Source organism: Equus caballus, chromosome 19 (genome assembly GCF_041296265.1).
Source record: "Equus caballus isolate H_3958 breed thoroughbred chromosome 19, TB-T2T, whole genome shotgun sequence".
NCBI lineage: Eukaryota > Metazoa > Chordata > Mammalia > Perissodactyla > Equidae > Equus > Equus caballus.
This window is the reverse complement of record NC_091702.1, coordinates 32,288,443-32,310,920: the sequence shown is the minus strand read 5'-3', so window position 1 is coordinate 32,310,920 and position 22,478 is coordinate 32,288,443. Positions and strand designations below refer to the sequence as shown.

Genomic DNA, 22,478 nt, shown 5'->3' with positions numbered 1-22,478 from the left:
AAAATGATTTGAAGTAAATATGAACATGTTAATTCAGGGTAGAAGATATGTGGGTGTTGATTATATTATTCTTTGTATTTTACTGAAATTTTAGAATCTTTGTAAATTAAAAAATAGTTACTTAGTGAAACAAAATGATAAACCACATGCAATTGACGAATGGGATTTTTAGGTTAAATAGTTACCAAATCATACATGATTTCTTTTCAAAGAAATATGAATATAGTAAAAGATACTTGCCTGTGCTTGGAAAATATGGCTGATGTAAAGAAAATGGTCCCCTAATCAAACGTTATAAGCCACAGTGCAAAGAGAAAAGAATACAGACTTCTATAAGCTGTGAGACCTGGTTTCCCAGTTTTGTGTGACCAGTTAGTAACTAGATAAGTTATTTAACCTCTCTGAGCTTTACCTTTAGACACTATAAAATCTATATAAATATGGATCATCTATAAAACATGGATAATAATATTTAACTCATAAGATCATGAGGCGTAAATGAGAGTAAGTTTATAAAATGCCTAGCCAACAAGATGCACATAGTAAATGACAGGTGCTGTTAACCATAACACTCGTTATTATTAACTGAAGAATGGTAATCTGTGAGGCTACCTCAAGACTCAGGATAGCGAGAGCCACAGAACAAACATTTGTCACTGTCTTCAGCGATGGCCAGGGCAGAGGACCTTGATCTTAAACTCTAGATTCAGTTAATCCAATAGAAATTAAAGTATGTAACATCTGGTATCTGCTTTAAAATATTCTAGGAAGAGAAATAAGATTAGCAAAATGCTGATAATTGAAATTGGGTAATGGGCACATAGGATACATTATAATAGTCTCTCCACTTTTATGAAAGTTTAAGGAAGGAGGGAAAGAAAGAAGGAAGAAACAAAAGTATCAAAGAACCAATGAAAAGAAAAAGCAAGTTGACCTAGAATGGAGAAGAGAAATTCTCCCACCTATCCTGGCTTGGTTAAAACAACCCCTTATGATTACCCAAATCTCTTTATTCTAACTATCTGAGCCTCATTCTCTGGGCAAAAGAGAGTGCTGCCGTGGCTGAAGAGCTGGGCAGTCATTCCCCTTAGAGATGTGGAGGTATATAAACTCTTCTTACTAATCAAGAACTTGTCTGCATTTATCAAAAAAAAAGTTTTTAAAGTAGAAAAACATTTTTGGGGTATGGCAGACTGCCAGTTAAACCCCAATATCCATCTTTGCTTCTCTCTCATATAGTCAGAGTCCCCAGTTTTCAGCCAGGGACATGGCCACGTGGAACACTGACTGTATTTCCCAGGCTCCTCACACCTAGGTCTGGCTGTCTGATTTCTGGCTAAAGGGATGTGAATGCAAGTGATGAGTGGTTAACTTTTGGGTTACGCCTCCCCTTTCCCTTTCCCTCTTCCTGCTGACCAGAAAAGTGAACATGTGGCATGAGATGAAGTGACTATCTTAGCCCACCAGCTGAAAACAAAATTTTGAGAATGGCAGAGCAATGAGAAGAGTCTAGATTCTTGATGATTACGGAACCAACACACTAGAACGATCCACAGGTCTTTCATGTGTGAGAGAAATAAGCTTATTTAAGCCTCTGTTTTTTGGATTTCTGTTATAGTCGTCGAATATTTTTCCCCAAGACAACACATTTCCTAAATAAATCAAACATAATAATCTATTGTATAAGTTAAATTACAGTCTATTTTTACATTCCTAAGCTAATGAGAAAAGCAAACATCTTAAAGGAAAACAATACATACATATCGGACCTATTTAATTTCTTTCCTAAAATTCCACGCATCTGACTTGCTTCTCCCTCTTTGTGCCAACCTCTATCCTCAGACTCAACTGCTTCAAAATTTCCAGAATATGACATACTTAATCTCTCCGAGAGCCAAATAAAACGTGGTATTCCAAGTTGGCCACAGGAGGGCAGTTTTTATTAGCAGAGTTGATACACTCAAAGCACAGACTCACAAGATGAACTCCCCAACCCCACTCCCTTTCTCCTAAAAAACTGAGGAGAATGAGGAAGTCTGGCATTCTGTTGGGGAAAGCCCCACACACAGCTGTCTTAGGACATCACAAGGCAGGCTCTTAAGCAGGACACTATAATCCCACATTAGTTTTTCTTTTTTTTAACAATACAACATTTTGACCTAGAACCTGAACCCTACCAACACTTCTCCTCTTCCCATTCCACAATACTTCTCTCTGTATTCCTAATTTCCTTCAAATTCCAGAAAGCAGACACCCTTTGTCCTGTATTGTTGTAAATACTTCACTTTGACTGATGGTTTGATTCAATGTTCCTATTTCCACCCTCCCGGTGCCCTGTACAGACCTTTGCAAGTCAGAATTTACCTTAGCAGCCTGAAGGTGAGGATTCTATACACGTGATTTTCTACCCAGACACTGAAAAATGCAGCCAATTACAATTCAGTACTTAATAACTATCACCAAGGTGCTCATGCATGGATACCGCCTAGAACTTGTCCAGACACACAACATCAGCTTCCGTCATTTACCGAGCAGTTCCTCTCGCTAGGTCCTTCATATACAATGACCTCTAATCCTACACTCTGATAGACAGACGGTCCTATTCTCTTTCACTAGATGAAAAAAATAAGGTTCTGAGCAGGTCACACAAGAAATGAGTGGTTGAGATCTGAGATGTGTGACAAGCCCTAATTCCAAAGCTCACAATCTTTTCTCTACCGCACTGATTCCTTCCCACGTGAACCCACTAATTCCTCAGTGGTTCCTTTTCATATTAAAAGCAGCAGCTCTCTCCACTTTCATGAAAAAGACAAGCTGTGTTTCCCTTGTGCCCAAGTTGTATGGCAGGCAAACAGTACCATTTTGTTCTCTTCTGGGCGGTGGCACAGTTTCTAGGAATGCACCTGAGCAACAACCAGGACAGTCTGTCCTTGCAGACAGCTCCTTATCTCAAGTCCAAGGCAGGTACTAAATTTCCAGGATAAACAGTGATGTCTTTTCTCATGCTCTACTGTTTCTTTGCAGTTCCTTCACACTCTCCTGTGGCTTTTCTTCTCAGGTGACCTTTACCTTTATTCAGGGCAATCTAGCACAAATCACCCACTTTCTCTTAGTCTTACATTGCCATTAGGTAGGTGGCAATGTGACAAAAAAGCTAATACAGTTGCTCAGCATTACTGGATGAGTAGATTTGCAAAATGCAAAGTGGCAGAAAGTGGAAACTAACTTACCCAGAGCTTCTGAGCATAAAGAGCAATGCTACTTTGATTCAAAAACCTAAATCAGTAATGCCAAGTATCTCTGGGTGAAGCAAAATAGATTGTGAAGAACTCACAGGATGTGTCTGAGTAGGAAGTCCAGAAGACAATAACTGATTCACAAAAAAACTTCCACAAATGCTGACTCCTGCGGCCAAACAACAGAGGGGGCACTAGGAAGCAGCTGGGGGTGCCCATCTTAGTAATTTTGGCTATGGAAGCCCCAAAGTCAAATTTGATGCTAGCTCCACGGTTCCTAAATCTGCCTAATCATGAGACAGGAGGGGAGCTTGTTAAAAATTCAGATTCTCAGGGCCCCCAAGAAGATGCTGACTCAATAAGTTTGAGATGAGGGGGCCTCAGTATCTATATATTTTTAATTATCAGATGAGTCTTATGACCTGATAAGTTTGGGCAAGTGATTAATGGACTCTTACAGATTTTAGAACTACGTATAACACTATGAAATTTTATCTCAATTCACATGTAGCTATCCAGACTAATCAAAATATCGAAAACCTTTTTCTATTTTAAAGCATTCCTCTCAAAACAATTCACTCTTTCTCGAGATAGGGTGGCTTTCAAGTTGAAAAACAAACATTTCACATAATATTCTTAATAGCTTTAGACTATATCTGACCAAAAAGTGAGATGCTTTAACTCTGGATGTTCTAAAAGCATGTTTAGGTTACAGAGAATGACTCACACATTTTAATTAGTTCTGGAATGGGGAGTTTTGAAGTTGGCAGGCCTGAGTTCAAATCTTCTGTCACTTAATAGCTATATGCTCTCAAGGCAGTTGCCTAACCTCTCAGCGTCACAGCTGCCTCATTTGTAAAATGGGGGTGAAAATATCCACCTTGCAAGGTTGTTTGAGGGTTATAGATGGTCTATAAATAAGAGGCTGACGTGCACAGACACTCATAAGCACAACTGATGCAGGAAAGCATGGAGCTATGAACTACTTCACAGCTCTCCCAATACATCGATTCCCCACACCTACAAACTATAAAGAAAACAAACTCTCTGAAGAGCCAAGAATCATTAAACAGATCACCCAGCCTGAACATCAAAGATGTAAACTATAGCACTCTCCTATCAGAAATAAACAAGTAAAACAGTAAACCTTGGTCCTGTCAGTTACCATTTTAGGCCTGAATCAAGTGGAGAGATGTGTCCATGAAGTCAACCACCCTCACTGCCAGAGAGAACAGAGCGTCCCTTTGCCTCTTCGACTGCTCCTGGAGCCTCTATAACACACGGCCCTGCTCTTGTCAATGACTACTGCAAGAGCAGACGGGTTTAACAGCAACTGCCTTGCTTTTCCAATGGGGCTTTCAGCTATAGGTTTTCTGGGATCAGCAACCCTGTCATCCTGAATGTTCTCAGCACTTGTCAACTGTTTAGACAAACGACGTTCATTTCCATGTTGATGTCCCCATCCCGACCCAACACAAACCTTGGAGGGCTGAATCTTTGGTGACTGGGCAGTCCCTTCTCCAGCAGTTATGACCTGTTTTTGAGGGGACACAGCTATCATGTGACCCCCTTTCACAGTCACATACTGAGGGAGGGGTGACTGGCTGGCAGCTCCTGTTGTGGGCACGTGAGAGGCTTCACCAGGTTCCTGTTTGATGATTACCTTGCAACAAACATGATAATGACACTGAATAAAGATCCCATAAAAAAAGCTACTAATATCCGAAGCTATTCTGTTTGCAGGAATTAATGAATGAAGTTTGGTCTGGAAAGAATGATTCCACCATAAGGGTAAAAACACTGCTTAAATATGGCTCATAACAGCTACCAAAGGGACCAAAGTAGGATCTGGGCTTGATTGTGCATATCTGCAAACTCAATCTAGTCATTTGTTTCAGGTATTGGTGGCAAGATGGCAGCAGGGAGAAACACACAGACCGTTTGTGTTCTCTGAAGTTCCCATCTTGCTGGACTCCAAGAGCTGTCCTGTGGACACCACTAAATACATGGAAGCATGTCTCAGAAATGGATCTGGTCTTAGAACTGAGACACACTAAAAAGGTACATGTTGTGGGGCAGTGTAAATCAATTCCAACAAGCCAAAAAAAAGATTACATAGCAAGACCGTATCAACTTGCGTGATGATGCCCTGATAAACACTCACTTTTGTGAAAGCTCCAAGTCCTCCAGTTACAGGTTTGGGGCTTTGAACCTTAGGGTGACTTCCAATCGGGCAAAGCGGCGGCATAGATGCAAACAAAGAATCCTCCTGCTGTGTGTGTAAAAACACATATTCAACAATTAGGATAAAATGAGTGATTTCAGATATTCTAGTCACTTGTATTTAATACAAACCTGTGACATTCTCTAGCAAGATAAACTAGAAAAACAAAAAGCCCAAAACTCTTTGGAGTCTTCCAAGCATTTTAATATTGTTTTAGAAACCAAATGCAAAGAAAAGCTATAATTTGGCAAGAGCCTACCATCTGTGCCCCATTGTGTGCTGGAAACACTCTCATCACCCCACCTCTAAATATGTGGCTGACTCACTGGTGTGCAGGTCTCATCCCCTGCCAGACGGTATGCTACTAAAGGACAGGCGCTGTATTTTACTTCTTTTCTACCCCTTTTCTACCCCTAGAGTCTCAGCACTAAAGAAACAAGTGAATGAACCAGTCATTACAGTGTTTCAGTACATACTCTCTTCTAATAGTACTCACAACTTGATTTGTTATTTTCACTCTAAATAAATACTCAGGACATGGGGATACTCTTCAATAAGGATTTAAAAAACAAAATAACAAAAAGAACTTGAACAATTAGCAAATATAAAGACAACAAAGGTCAACATTCAAAATTACTGTCATTTGTTTCTAATTCTCAACTACAAAATGCAAAGCTCAGAGGCAATTTGCCACAAATAAATGTTAGAGGGCAGACACAAAGTTAAGAAAACTGCTTAAGTGTAATGAAATGATCATCAACAAACATTAAAAAATAGACTGGCAGAGAATTAAGACTTTCAAGGGAATTATTACAGTTCAGGCATTCATGTAACACACTGTTCACGGATTACACTGAATTTAGAGAAAAACCTCGCCTTGGACCAGGAAACTACTCAGTATCATCAACATTAAGTGCCTAAATAGGAGCTGGCCGCGTGGCCAAGTTGTTGGGTTCGTGTGCTCTGCTTCGGCGGCCCAGGGTTTTGCCGGTTTGCATCCTGGGCGCAGACGTAGCACCGCTCATCGGGCCGTGCTGAGGGGGCATCCCACATGCCACAACTGGAAGGACCCACAACTAAAAATATACAACTATGTACTGGGGGGCTTTGGGGAGAAAAAGAAAAAAAATTTTTTTTTAATCTTTAAGCGCCTAAATATAAGAAACGCTGTGTTAGCACTTGTCACGTAAAGGTGATTTCTGAATTCTCAGGAGTTCTCAGACAGGAGTTTGTACCTCAAAGGCTCTTGCCTGAAGGCAGCCATGACAAGGACAAATTAGTTGAATAACAGGGACTGTCTCTGCCAAACAGTGGGCAAGTATCTAGCACTCTGACCTGAAAAAGTCAGATCATATCTTAAGTTCTAAACCTCAAAGGACTTCTTACTCTGAAGAAGGGAGAAAAACACATATGGAAAGATAAGAATTATTTTAAACTAACTAAATGGTGACATAGAAAAGGAAATACATTTACTCCTCGTTGGTGCAAATACAGGCAAAAAGGCATGTACTGACAGATGAATATTTTTATAAGGAAAAATTTATAACAAAGCTGTCCAAAAAAAACCAGGCCACCTCTTCATCATCGTAAGTTTTCATATAGACACTGGGTGACCAACTGATAGAAGTGTTGAGAAACATTTCCTACACTAGGAAAAGATCAAGGATAAGGTAGGGGAGTCTGGAGAAGATGATCTTCAAGATACTTACTAGCTTAAGATCCTACTTTACGAAATTTGCATTATCGACTGACGAATTCTTGTTGAGTTTAAACTGTCTTCAGAAACTAGCAAAGAGCAATCACGCAATAAGAGTATTACCTTGACAGCAGATGTTACAAAACTACTCCCATGAATTTTAGGAATAGGGGAACCTGTTCCTTGGGAGGCCTGAGAGGCAGTAGAGAGCTTGTTTGTAGGACTTCCTGATAAGCAAAAGTACAAACAAAGTAAAATTTACAAAATGGAATTTTAAAGCATTTTCTACCACCCTCCCCTTTCCCCACTATTTATTTTTCATTTTTAAAGGTTGAGAACTCAAAATCATGAAATTATTATAGAAAAACACTCAAGGACTCATCCTACAAAGCTGAACACTTTATTAAGCTAAAAAGGTACAAGAAGCTAGTAAGGAAGTGTAGAAGAAGTAGTGAAGTAAGAAACGTTATACACTCTGCTATGGACACAAAAAGAGAGAGTACAGCCTAATGGTACTGGGTATTTAACACTGTGCCAAAATGTATGCATTCAAGGGACTGCTAGCTCCATCAAGGTAGACAGTTATACCTATTCCAAAATGCTGCCAACACTAAACACTCTGTACTCCACCTGCATAACTACCTTTAGGTCTAATAGGAATAAATCACATTATCTACAGTCAATAATAAGTCGAGACCGAAAACAGTATTTCATCACCTACTCCCTTTACCAAACTTCCCTGCAAAGACTCCTGGCTGATTCCTAAAACTAAACATCCTCAAAGGACATCTATTTGGCATCTCTAAGTATATTCAAAAAGCTATTAGCTAATCTCCGAAAGCAGCATTTTTAAAAGTTACACAATTATAATCATTGTTAAAGGACGTAACTTTCTCAAAAGATTACTTGGAAAGGCAACATACATTCATGTGTGTTAAAAATCAAATATGGGGGCTGGCCTGTGGCCGAGTGGTTAAGTTTGCGTGCTCTGCTTAGGCGGCCCAGGGCTCGTTGGTTCAGATCCTGGGCGTGGACATGGCAACACTTGTTAGGCCATGCTGGGACGGCATCCCACATAGCAGAACTAGAAGGACCTACAACTAGAGTAGACAACTATGTAAAGGGGGAGAAGAAGAAGAAGAAAAAAAAGATTGGCAACAGATGTTAGCTCAGGTGCCAATCTTTAAAAAAGAAAAAGTCAAATATGTAGGGGGCCAGCCCGGTAGCTGAGCGGTTAAGTTCACGCACTCTGCTTGGGCAGCTTAGGGTTCACCAGTTTGGATCCTGGGCACAGACCTACGCACTGCTCATCAAGCCAGCTGTGGCAGCATCCCACATAGAAGAACTAGAATGACCTACAACTAGGATATACAACTGTGTACTGGGGCTTTGGGGAGAAAAAAACAAGAGAAGACTGGCAACAGACGTTAGCTCAGGGCCAAGCTTCCTCAAAAAAAAAAAAAAAACCAGTCTCATTATCTTAGTCATATCTTACTTCATTTCTCTTTTCGCAATTTCTCTTAATTAGAAGTAAAAGCTAATAGGTAAGTTTACACTTAGGAGTGTGTGTTTAAAAAATTTAATTGAAGGAAATAAATGTTAGTGAAAGTACTTCAAAGAAACCTGAAAATCACTATGATTATGATGACAATCACAGTGAATCCAAGTATTCTAGAGTTCTCTTTCTATAACTGTAGAGATCAGTTTCCCTCTCACACGAAAATTTATCTTATTCACAGAAAAGCAAAGATCACTTTTTTATTTGACTGGGGAGAAATATATACGGCTCACAAAGCTGTTCTTGTTCTAAAACTTAATTTGGAAAAGTTAACAACCACATTGCTTGCAGGCCCAACAAGAATGTCTTCCAAATGAAAATAAAATAAACTTTTTTGTTTTAAAGAAAACTAATTAGGTCTCACTTTTAATTTTTAGATTTCAAAGAAAAAACTTAAGTAAATTCCTAAAAATATAACTTTTACAAAAAAGCAAATCCTCCCTCAGAGAAAGAGCACTGGAGTTACTTTTATATATTCCCTCCTCTTGTTTATGGATGAAGATTTCATTCTCATGCTAGGATTTCATCTCTAAAAAAGATCAACTCTTTTGGATTGCACAAATGTTGATGAAACACCCACCTGTAGTGGGAGTGGTAGCTCCAATAACCTGTCCCGGCTTGTCCACGATAACATAAGGATTATTAATAACAGAGCTGGTAGTGCCTTGCTTCACATGGACTGGAGTGGAAGTTGGGGTTCGAGGCAATGGTGATGGACTTGGAGTTGATATAGGGGAACCTTTACAACAAAAAAGAGAAAAGACAGAGAAACTAAACTAAATAGATATATTCAATCTATCTAAGAAGATGCTGAAGGTAACAGAAAAAGGGCAGGGCGACGAGGACAAAGGTGACAAACTGGGAAAAGAGAACGGAACTGTATGTTTCAGGTACTGGGCAGCAGCAGCAGCGTAGCTGAGGCCTGGGATTAGGGAGTTTCACTCTCTCCATCCTTATCCCTGGACCAGCAGCAGCAGCAACAGCATCCGGGAACTTGTCAGAAACAGATTCTGAAATCCTACCCCAGACCTACTGAATATAGATCCGCGTTTTAACAAGATCACACGGTAGGCACATTAAAGTTCAAAAAGCAGTTCAAAGTTGTTATAATACTGTTTACACCCAAAGACACTAAAATTAGGGAGGAAATTAGTAAGTGAACAGCTAGACTCAGGCACCAGAAATCTTGATGTGCAATTAATTTCCAATAAAAAATTCTGAAATTCACCCACTCAAAACAAAAGTCTCTGTCAATACTATGTCACAGCCACGATCCAGAGAGATTCATGTTCCCACAGAATACTCTCAAAGGCTACCAATGTACCATTAAACACTCGCAACTGTTTTTTTTTTTTAAAAGATTGGCACCTGAGCTAACAACTGTTGCCAATCTTTTTTTTTTTAAATTGCTTTTTCTCCCTAAATCCTCCCAGTACATAGTTGTATATTTCAGTTGTGGGTCCTTCTAGTTGTGGCATGTGGGATGCCACCTGCCTGAACATGGCCTGATGAGCGGTACCACGTCTGCGCCCAGGATCCGAACCGGCGAAACCCTGGGCCACTGAAGCAGAGCACACGAACTTAACAACTTGGCCGTGAGGCAGGCCCCTCTCAACTGTTCTTCATTGATCAAATTTGTCATCCATGAATTTCTCTGAACTTCAAACTAATTTATATGTTCATCTTCTTCCACCTCTGAAGCAGCAAGTTCCAAACCGCTTCTAACTGGCAGGTAAAATTACACATTCTTTAAATTTAAAAAAATTTTATCATTATTATTATTATTTTTTTTCCTTTTTCTCCCCAAAGCCCCCTGGTACATAGTTGTATATTCTTCGTTGTGGGTCCTTCTAGTTGTGGCATGTGGGATGCTGCCTCAGCGTGTTTTGATGAGCAGTGCCATGTCTCCGCCCAGGATCCGAACCAATGAAACACTGGGCTGCCTGCAGGAGAGTGCGTGAACTTAACCACTCGGCCATGGGACCAGGCCCAAATTATAGATTCTTTACCTTTCTTCAACTTCAAAGGCTTTGGTTATATTCCTGCTTAGTTGTCTATTTTTAGCACCAAAGACTCCCTTTTTTCCCCCTTCTTAAATGAAGCATTATAAGGAAGCCTCCCACTAGCTAGACATTTCTATTGACTCTCTTCCTTGTCTGTTCTGAGGTGGTACAGCCAAAATCATGAACTGTATTCCCACCAGAAGTTTACCCGACATAAATGGGAAACTGTCACAAGGCAACGGACGATTCGACCTCAATGAAAACGAAGACTCAAAACTATCTAGTGATAACAGGAATGAATAATTTTCTAGAATGGTTAGAGAGTATAAAAGATATTTCAATCCCAAAGTAATTCCAACTCCTGAAGCTGAACTCCAAACCAAAAGCCTCCTAAATTCTTTTCTATCGCTAGTCACTTTGGTTTCCACATATAATCCCCAAACTTAATCCCCACCTTAGTTTCAACCATATATCTTAGCAAACATTTGACCTGTGCTAATTGTACGAGATGAAAATTTACTTTGAATTTCATTTCTTTCCTCATTCAAAAATTGTTTCCAGGGGCTAGCCTGGTGTTCGCACGTTCAGATCCCAGGCACAGACCTACACACCACTCATCAAGCCATGCTGTGGCAGGGTCCCATATACAAAGTAGAGGAAGAGCAGCACAGATGTTAGCTCAGGGACCATCTTCCTCAAGCAAATAGAGGAAAACTGGCAACAGACATTAGCTCAGGGCCACTCTTTCTTGTAAAAGAACTGTTTGCATATGAATGACTTTTTCTTTTTGCTTTGTGACAGCTTTGCTTTGCTAATCATTAGCTTGCTTGTTAAACAAAAACCCCTGCTTAGAAGAACTAAAAAAGAAAAGCCATAGTATTTTGTCTTGTCATTCCAACAATTTTTACACACGTCATCTGTATACCTGAAACAATCTTGCAGCTCATGGTGATAGGTTGGAAGGATTTTCCAGGTGACTCAGGATTAGGAACCTGACTTTGAGGCACAATTTTGCAGCTTGATGCTATTGGCTGAAAAGCTGAATTGCCATGAGAACAAAAGGTAACTTTCTGGGATGTTGTCATTTTGGTGGGTGTTCGTTCCAATGAAGATGGCAAAGAATAAAATGTACTGTGTCTCTCAGCTTCAGTGTTGGCTGGGAATCCTGCTTGAAATGAAACAGGCAAATGATAAGTCATCAATCACTTCAAAATAATAAAATCTTACCACTGTGGGAAAAGAATGAAAAATAAAAATCCCTTATTATTTCAACAACCATTTACCAGTAGTAAATTAATCAACAGTATTTATTACCCTTCACACATTTTTGGGTGAAACGTAAATATCATGCCTAGAATCATATTTTATTAAAATGCTTTTTTCAAAAAATTAGAAAATATATTAATTATACAGTGTATATAATATAAAAAGCACACAAGTTTATTATGTTCTCCCATTTTTTATGTATGAATTGAAAAACTTTAAAGAAGAGAAAAACTCTAAAGAAAGCATTCACTTAATCTAATGATGTCTTCTTAAATGCCAATAAAGATGCAACTGAAACTTAAAGAGGAATAAAGTTGAGATTTCATAAAAGAACTAAAATAGTGCCATCATATTAAAATGCAGGACTAGGGGAGGGGCCCCGTGGCTGAGTGGTTCAAGTTCCACGTGCTCTGCTTCGGCAGCCTGGGCTTGCAGGTTCAGAACCTGGGCGCCGACCTACACCACCCATCAGCCATGCTGTGGTAGCACCCCACATACAAAGTAGAGGAAGACTGGCACAGATATTAGCTCAGGGCTAATCTTCCTCAAGCCAAAAAAAAAAAGAGGAAGATAGGCAACGGATGGTAGCTCAGGGAGAATCTTCCTTGCCAAAAAAGAAAACAGACAAAAATAAAAAAATACAAAAATGTAGGCTTAGAATTAAACTAACACCATTTAGAATCAATTTTATATCATATATGTATACATCATATAAGTGAAGATTTAAATACTTATACACTTATTAAATGAAAAAATGCAATAGTCAAAATACATTTGATGATTAATCATATATTGTATTTTAAGTAAGATTAGATACTTAAGTTTCATGTGCACACAATTAGGGACTGAATCAGAAAGTCTACCTGTAACATATTAGAAGAAACCATTATAATCAAAGAATAAAAATTTAATGTTTTTTGAGTTTTGTGTTCCAAAAAATGTCAGTAGAACTTTATGAAAGAAAATTTTCTGAGAAGAGGAAAGATTTAGCTCTTTTCATAGTAGGGCTGTATAGTATAAGCATCATGTCCACTTACGGAAAAGTGACTTTCCACACACTCTTAAGTCTCTGAAGGCAGAAGTGCAATATTATATTATGCAAATGAGAGAAAGAAATGACCCAGAATGACTCTTCCATACAAGAAAAAGGCATTTCCATATAAGGAAAAATATATTACCTTTCTCCACAGAGGTATCAGGTATTGGCTCATGTGACTGCTTCAACGGCGAGGAAGCTTTCACTGGGGCTGGAATGGTCAAAGGCAAAGACGGTGGGGCATCAGAGATGTCCGACTCGGAGGATGGAGGATAAATGGAGTCTTCTCCAAGGGAATGCCGGTGGAGCTCAACATCCACTACCTACACAATGGAGCAACAACTGGGCTCAAGAACCCATCATCAGTGTCACAGAAAGCCCCATACCTGTCTTAGAATGTGGTAATCGAAAGAGAAGTGACAAATGATTTCTAATCATACTTCAAAGGCAATTTCAATCCCAAGAACTAAAGCACTTATCCCAGAATATATCTAGTTTGCCTTAACAGATAATTCAGTGAAATCAGCCATAAAATTGGAGCCTTTCCATGTGCTGTTTTTACGCCTTAGAACTTTTCCCCCAAATCTTTGCATGAATGCCTCTTTCTCACCATTCAATCAACATCACCCTGTCAGAAAGGCCTTCCCTAACCAACCTAGGGAAAGCAGCCCTCTTGTCACCCGCTCTTCTTTATAAAGCTTATTTTCAAGTGAAATTATCTTATTTCCTTTTATGTTTACTGTATACCTTCTCCCTATTCTCAACACAACCAAGAATATATCTGCTTGATAGTAGCTATCTTGTTCATTTCTGTGTGTCCCCAATCCCTGGACCAGTGCCTAGAACACAGTACATGCTCAATAAATATCTTTTGACATAACAGAGTACATTTCCCTAAGCAGAGTAAGATTTAACTAGATAATTCTAATTATAATGGCTACTGCTGATACATCATGAATACCAAAAAAAAGGAGGCGAAGCAGTAAGGGGAGGCAAAACAAAGTTGGAGCTCTCACACTTCCTGATTTCAAAACTTATTATTACAAACCTATAGTAATCAAAACATTTGGTACTAACATAAAGGAAGACATATATACCACTGGAATAGAATACACCCTCACATATATGGTCAAATTATTTTTGACAAGGATGCCAAGACCACTCAAGGGGAAAAGGACAGTCTTTCAACAAATGGTGCCAGGAAAACTGGCTATCCACATACATTAGAATGAAGGTGGACCTTTACCTTACCCTATATACAAAAATCAACTCCAAATGGATCAAAATCCTAAACATAAGACCTAAAACAATGCAACACAAGAAAATATAGGGGCAAACCTTCAGACATAGGAATGTGGCAATGATTTCTTGGATATGACACAAAAAGCACAGGCAACAAAAGGAAAAACAGATAAAGTGAACTCTATCAAAATTTAAAACTTCTGTGCATCAAAGGACACAATCAACAGAGTAAAAAGGCAACCCACAAAATGGGAGAAAATATTTGCAAATCATATATCTGATAAGAGACTAACATAGAGAATACAGAGAGAACTCCTAAAACTCAACAACTAAAACTCAACCCAGTTCAAAAATGGGCAAAAAAATTTGAACAGACATTTCTCCAAAGAAGATATACAAATGGCCAATAAACACAGGAAGAGATGCTCAACATCAACAATCATTAGAGAAATGCAAACCAAAACCACAATGAAATACCACCTCATAACCATTAGGATAGCTACTATCAAAAAGATAGAAAATAACAAGTGCTGGTAAAGATATGGAGAAAATGTAACCCTTGTGCACTGTTTGTGAGAATGTAAAATGGTGCAGCTGTTATGGAAAACAGTGTGGCAGTTCCCTAAAAAATTAAAAATAGAATTACCATATAATCCAGAAATTCCATTGCTGGTTATATACCCACAAGAACTGAAAGAAGGGACTTGAACAGACAGACCCACATTCTTAGCAGCATTATTATTCACAATAGCCAAAAGATGTAAGCAACTCAAGTGCTCACTGGTGGATAAATGGAGAAACAAAATGCAGGATACACATATAACTGAATACAAGCATACCTTAGAGATACTGCAGGTTCCGTTCCAGACCACCGCAATAAAGCGAGTCACATGAATTTTTTGGTTTCCCAGTGCGTATAAAAGTTATGGTTACACTATGCTGTCGTTTATTAACAGTGCAATACTATTATGTCTAAAAACACAATGTACATACCTTAATTTAAAAATATTTTATTGCTAAAATATGCTAACAATGATTTGAGCCTTCAGTAAGTCATTAATCTTTTTGCTGGTGGAGAGTCCTGCCTCAATGGTGATGGCTGCTGACTGATCAGGGTGGTGGCTACTGAAGGCTGGGGTGGTATGGCAATTTCTTAAGAAGTAGAACTTCTTTTAAAATTGCAGTCAATCTCTCAAACCCCTTAAGAAGCAACTCCTCATCTATTAAAGTTTTATCATGAGACTGCAGGAATTCAGTCACATCTTCAGGTTCCATTTCTAAATCTAGTTCTTTTGCTGTTTCTACCACATTTGCAATTACTTTCTCCTTTGAAGCTATGAACCCCTCAAAACGATCCATGAGGGTTGAAATCAACTTCTTCCAAACTCCTGATACTTTGCTTCTTCCCATGAATTACGAATGTTCTTAACGGCATCAAGAATGGTGAATCCTCTCCAGAATGTTTTCAATTGACTTTGCCCAGATCCATCAGAGGAATCATTATCTATGGCAGCTATAGCCTTATGAAACGTATTTCTTAAATAAGACTTGAAAGTCAATTACTCCTTGATCCATGTGCTACAGAATGGATGTTGTGTTAGCAGGCATGAAAACAACATTAGTCTCGTTGTACATCTCCATCAGGGCCCTTGGGTGACTGGGTGCATTGTCAATGAGCAGTAACATTCCGAAGGGAATTTTTTTTTTGAGCAGTACGTGTCAACAGTGGGCTTAAAATATTCACTGAACCATGTTGTCAACAGATGTGCTGTCATCCAGGCTTTGTTGTTCCTTTTATAGAGCACAGACAGAGTAGAGTTAGCATAATTCTTAAGGGCCCTAGGAGTTTCAGAATGGTACATGTGCATTGGCTTTGACTTAACGTCACCAGCTGCATCAGCCCCTAACAAGAGAGCCAGGCTGTCCTTTGAAGCTTTGAAGCCAGGCATTGACTTCTCCTCTCTAGCTATGAAAGTCCTAGATGGCATCTTCTTCCAATAGAAGGCTGTTTCATCTACACTGAAAATCTGTTGTTTAGTGTAGCCACCTTCATTAATTATCTTAGTTAGATCTTCTGGATAACTTCCTGCAGCTTCTACATCAGCACTTGCTGCTTCACCTGCACTTTTATGTTATGGAGACAGCTTCTTTCCTTAAACCTCAGGAACCAACCTCTGCTGGCTTCAAACTTTTCCTGTGCAGCTTCCTCACCTCTCAGCCTCCATAGAATTGAAGAGAGTTGGGGCCTTGCTCTGGATTAGGCTTTGGCTTAAGGGAATGTTGTGCTGGTCTGAGCTTCTATCCAGACAACTAAAATTTTCTCCATATCAGCAATAAGGTTGTGTTCTGTGGAGCAGCACTTGTTATTTCCTTCAAAAACTTTTCCTTTGCATTCACAACTTGGCTAACTGTTTAGTGCAAGAGGCCTAGCTTCTGGCCTATCTCAGCTTTTGACAGGCCTTCTTCACTAAGCTTAATCGTTTCTAGCTTTTGATTTACACTGAGAGATGTGAAACTCGTTCTTTCACTTGAACACTGGAGGCCACTGTAGACTTAAGTGGCCTAATTTCAGTAGTGCTGTGTCTCAGGGAATAGGGAGGCCAGAGGAGAGGGAGACAGGTGGGGGAACAGCTGGTCAGGAGCAGTCAGAACACACACATTGATAAAGTGCGTCATTGTACATGGGCGTGTTTTGTGGAGCCCCAAAATAATTACAATAGTAACACCAATGATCACTGATCACAAATCACCATAATAAATACAATAATAATGAATAAGTTTGAAATATTGTGAGAATTACCAAAATGTGACACAGAGACATGAAGTGAGCAAACACTGTTAGAAAAATGGCACTGACAAATTAGCTCAATGCAGGGCTACTACAAACCTTCAATATACAAAAAATGGAACGGCTGCAAAGTGCAACAAAATGAGGTATGTCTGTATCTTTCAGCCTTTTTTAGGAAGGAAATTCTGATACATGCTATAATATGAATGAACCTTCAGAATATTATGCTAAGTGAAATGAGCCAGTCACACACACACAAAAAAACCACTGTATGATTCCACTTATAGGTCTCCTAGAGTAGTCAAACTCATAGACACAGAAAGTAGAAGGGTAGTTGCCAGGGACTGGGAGCGGAAGGGAATGGAGAGTAATTGTAAATGGGTACAGTTTCAGTTTTCCAAGACGAAAAGAGTTCTGGATGAATGGTAGCAATGGCTGCACAAAAATGTGAATATATTTAATACCACTTAACCATATACTTAAAAATAGTTAAAATGATAAATTTTAGGTGTATTTTATCACAATTTTTCAAAAAGGAAACAAAAAAAGGGGGAGATAAACTTTTTAAAAAATTCAGCACTCATTTTTTTTCTAATTAAAAATGAAGAGGGGCCGGCCCAGTGGTGCAGCAGTTAAGTTCTCATGTTCCACTTTGGCAGCCCGGGGTTCACTGGTTCAAATCCCAGGTGTGGACCTACCCATTGCTGGTCAAGCCACGCTGTGGTAGCATCCCACAAAAAATAGAGGAAGACTGGCACAGGTGTCAGCTCAGCGACAATCTTCCTTAAGCAAAAAGAGGAAGACTGATGATAGATGTTAGCTTAGGGCCAATCTTCCTCAACAACAAACAACATCAATTTTCATTCTACGTGTTCCCAAATAATACTGTAGGGAAGAAACCTACCGTCTCTGCTCCAAGAGTCTGCAAGCCAGTATAAGTTCTATCCAGCTATTGAGAGACAAAAGGAAGAGTGTTAAATTTCACAACACTTACTTATAAATCTCAGGATACAATCTTATCTAAAATCTCTTTCACAAGTCTTCATGCCATAGGATCTACTTTTCCATAATGTAAACTATCAATTCATCATTTCAATAAAACCCCTCAATTTTCTGGGGGAAAAATTGAGTAAAATTAATAATAACCTCAGAAATACAGCTGGTTATTATACTTTTAACATAAACTACACACTTCTAAAAAGCTATTCTAAGGACAATCTAAAAATGGAGGAAGTTTTACATAAAAAGATGTTTACTGCACCATTACCTATAATCACAAACTGAATCAGAATATAAACGTCCAGCAAGAGAGGAATGCTTAAGTAAACCATGAACCATCAATTGTGAAGTATTATGCAGTCATGTAGATGATATTTACAAAGACTATGTAAAAATATTTTAAAATACAGACTATAAAAATACATATGCAATGTGATGACACAATTTTATAGTTAGTGTGTATTACTAAGCACTTTTGAAAAAATAAATGAAAATTTAGATAATATTAGGCAACACTAATCACTTTCAATATATCAGCATCGTGACTGACTTTAGAAAAGACAAGAGTATAAACTGAGGGAATGTTGATAATATAAACAAAAAAGATTACAATTACATAAAAAGAGGCAAAGTTCTTATTCCTGTATTTTCATTTATATTCTCACACTTTAAAAAAAGGATCTGTGGCAGCTCATCAATATAAATAGTATATAGTAAGATCAACAGGGGGAAAATGGTTAAGTTGGGTAGAGAGGAAAGATGGGGGAAAACATGAAGCTAGGGGTAGGTTGGTAAACAGAAAATACTAAAGGCTTGTAAGAGGTACATTTGAAGTCTGGCTGAGCTCCTTAGCAGCCAACACAGAGAGAGGACACTCAGACACGAGATCTAGTGTTCATAATAGAAAAGCAACACAGAGTGGATTCATAGTAGTTCCATGGGAGAAATCTGGAGTTTTAAAACTTAAACCTTAGCCAACACTATGACTGCTGAAAGATACGGGCAATTTCACGTTACGTTCATTTCATATTCTCCAGAGCACAGAGTCTCTCTCTAATCTGCACTGGCCTATGTTTCACTCTTCAGAGCACATTTTAAGAGAAAGATTGATAAAAAGAACTGTTATCAAAATGGCAAGAGGGACTACAAAGCACAGCATACAAGAACAGACTATGCCTGGAAAAGAAATGACTTAAGGAGAGACACGAAGGCTATCATTAAACAGTTTTAGGGTTCTTAAAAAACAAAACAAAGTCCTGTTCTGTGCTATTCCAGAAATCAAACTAGGACAAATGAGTTTCAAGGTTAAAAAAGAAAAAAGGCAGTTTTAGGTAAATTTATGAAAGAACCTTCCAAAAGTTTATTTACTAAATGGATAAATGGATTGTTTTGGGGATTACTGTACTCCAGGGTGATGGCTGTAGATGATGACCTGTCAGGGATCCGGGATGTGGGAACTTCATACATTCTGGGAACTTTAAATTTCACATAAGTCTAACACTCAGAGTATTTAGTATTTAATGTAATTATTACAGTATCAAATACAGATTGTTATTTACCATAGAATTTCAGAATACAGAGAGATCACTTTGGGCTTCAATAGCCAGGAAAAGTTACATAGGAACTTGAAGAATGGAAAGAATCCAAACAGGCATTTGAGGAGGGGAAGAGCCTGAAAGAAGACATGAGAGAAGGCGGCTCCAGGCATTTCTGGGACATGAACAGACTGACCTGGCTGGAGGAGGATGTTCACACAGGGGATCAGTGTGAGAGAATTTAGATCAAGGAGAAGTATGTTGAGTCAAAATGTGAAGAGCCCTGAGTAGCAGGCAGGGGAGTTCAAACTTGAATAACAGGAATTCAATCAAGGGTTCTCAGAGAGGAATAGCTTAATGGTTCTCCTCTGTTAGGAAGGCTACTCTGACGGTGGTGTGCAGAACGGACTGATCAACTAGGATTAAAGAAGCATCAGGAGAGAGTGGAGCAATAGCCTAGCAGGAGAAGGGAAGGGCAAAGGGTAGAATATAAGAAAGATTATGAAGAAAGAATGGTCTGCAACTGAACAAATATTTAGAACAAAGAGGGAAGAATCAAAGATGGCTCTGAGAGTTAACACAGAAGAACAGGGAAAATGACACTCCAGTACAAATAAAGATCATACGGTCACAGTTAAGGTCTCAAGGCCAACCAATACATAATAAATAGTAAAATTAAGGTTTTCAGAAAGCTTGATAAGAAATAAATACTGTCATTTTAAAAAACTGTCTCAATCTTCCACCAGAAACTCTAAGTGATATGGACAAGAAAACATGTATGAAAGCTATGTAAACAATTCCTTTTATTCTGGGGATGAGGGCTGGGCCCAGTATAATATAAGATGGTATGTGCAGTGCTTAAAATAAAAGGAAAGCAAAACTATTTTAGATCTTTCTCTAAGTAAGTAGGACCATATCCTGCCCCTCAGTATGTTCTTTATTTGGCTCCAGTTGTTCTCTGAAGTCATAAGGCAATCAGTCCTACAGGAATCTCTAGAAAATAACTTAAACATGAAGTTAAGCAGTGCTCTCTATCACCAATGGAGGGCAAATTTCAACATGCCTTAAGGTTGTAAAGGGTCCACTTGTAGAACAAAGGGTATAAAAAAGGAATTCTGCAGATATAGTCAATTCATGTAGTTCACTTTTGGGAGCCATTAATGGAAACAGTATGGTAAACTACAAAGTAACGGTGCTTTGGGAGAAGCTCAATATTAGGATTATATCTTACATAGAGAAAATGTACACGAAACTACTATGGAAATGGCCCAAGGGAACATAAAAAAAAATGGTCTGTCTTCCAACTACAAAAGTTAAATATGTTTATTAAATAAAATTGGAAAAACATTTTTTTTTTAAAACCCAGGCGAAAAAAAGGCAGGGGAAATTGCCCGCAATATCATTACTTTAATTACTCCAACATTTTGGTATATTTCTTTTGTGTTTTTTCCACCTATTTAAAATCATGGTTGGGGGCTGGCCCCGTGGCCAAGTGGTTACGTTCGCGCACTCTGCTTCAGCGGCCCAGGGTTTCGCTGGTTCAGATCCTGGGCATGGACATGGTACCACTCCTCAAGCCATGTTGAGGCGGCATCCCACATGCCACAACTAGAAGGACCCACAACTAAAAATACACAACTATGTACCGGGGAGCTTTGGAGAGAAAAAGGAAAAATAAAATCTTTAAAAATAAATAAATAAATAAAAATAAATAAATAAAATCATGGTTGACCTCATACTATACATACAGTTTTATACACTTTGCTGACTTACTATAATGGAAATTTTTCCCCACATATAGAAAACACTTTGTCAAATACAATTTACAACGGCTGCATAACAAACCAGGAGGATATACCAGTGAAGGATTTCTCTAATACAAAAGTATTATAACCTTGTACTTTATATTTTATAAAACATGTTCTCCTATCTTTACTCTTAGGAGATCAGCATATTCTTTATCCTTATGAGATAAACAGACAAGCCTTATTATTGGCCTCATTTTATAGAAAAGCAAATAGATTAAAAAAGAAAAAGATTTCAGTAACTTAGCCCCAGGCAACACAATTAACAGTGAGCGCTGATCAAAGATTCAAGTTTTCTGATTATCTGACCAGTTCATCTTTTTAAAGAATGTAGATTCTGCTGTACAACAGCCCCTCCCCCGATGTTCAGAGGACAAAGGAGGGTCACAGCAGTAAATATAAGGCTCCTTGGCCACTTGTCTCAGAAGGCCTAACACTTCCACTGTGAGCACCAGGTGCAAAGAGACTTCATTCCTGGGAAGTAACATTTGTGACAATACCTTCAGATTATGTATGATATCTATCCGCTTGTTCTGGCTGTCCTTGAAGTGAACTTGAACTCTGACAGGAAACTCACCCCAGCCTCTTCTGGTCAGATGAAAAGGAGGCTCTCTAGAGAAAAGCAGATATTAACACATCAATCCATGTTCACGCTCTCATTCTACAGAGGAAAAGCTTTCTCATAATAGCTAAGTTAAAAATTCACATCCTTCTGATAGTTATTTAGGTTTCTTTGTTTGACGTTAAATTAATATGGTGAATTTTGCTAAAATGCTGAATTATAAAAGAAAATACAACTCAAACCTATATTAAACTTTCAGTTACTGACTACTTAGAGCTAAGGCACTTATACTATATAATTCAATGTCATTGCTTTCACAGACAGGGAACTAAGGTGATCTGATGGATGTCACAATATCAGAGCCAAAGTCCTTGACTGGTACTTGACAGACAGACTCTGAGGTGCACGTTCCCTACCCAAGACACTCACATTTATTCCTCCACTCTGGCCAAAACAAGGTAAATCATGAAAATGCTCAATTTGAAAGTGACAATTTATTTGGAACTGTCTGCTAAGAGGACTTAAAAG

General features: G+C 38.6%; 1 protein-coding gene across 21 annotated transcripts in view; it reads right to left on the bottom strand.

Moving 5' to 3' along the window:
• YEATS2 (YEATS domain containing 2) overlaps positions 1–22,478 on the bottom strand; it is a 100,540-nt gene that overhangs the window by 33,362 nt on the left and 44,700 nt on the right. For 9 of the 21 annotated variants that reach the window (XR_011429093.1, XR_011429091.1, XR_011429094.1 and 6 more), the window contains exons 8-15: positions 21,889–22,000; positions 17,954–17,998; positions 13,162–13,342; positions 11,643–11,882; positions 9,295–9,453; positions 7,280–7,383; positions 5,401–5,508; positions 4,717–4,899 (exon numbers count right to left, since the gene is read on the bottom strand). Coding sequence is in view for 16 of the 21 variants with exons in the window: in XM_023623394.2 (XP_023479162.2) it covers positions 4,717–4,899; positions 5,401–5,508; positions 7,280–7,383; positions 9,295–9,453; positions 11,643–11,882; positions 13,162–13,342; positions 17,954–17,998; positions 21,889–22,000 (1,132 nt within the window). In the remaining 5 variants the exon portion in view is untranslated. Of the gene's footprint in view, positions 1–4,716; positions 4,900–5,400; positions 5,509–7,279; positions 7,384–9,294; positions 9,454–11,642; positions 11,886–13,161; positions 13,343–17,953; positions 17,999–21,888; positions 22,001–22,478 lie in introns of all 21 variants that reach the window. The other 12 variants (XM_023623390.2, XM_023623391.2, XM_023623393.2 and 9 more) reach the window with 6 other exon arrangements.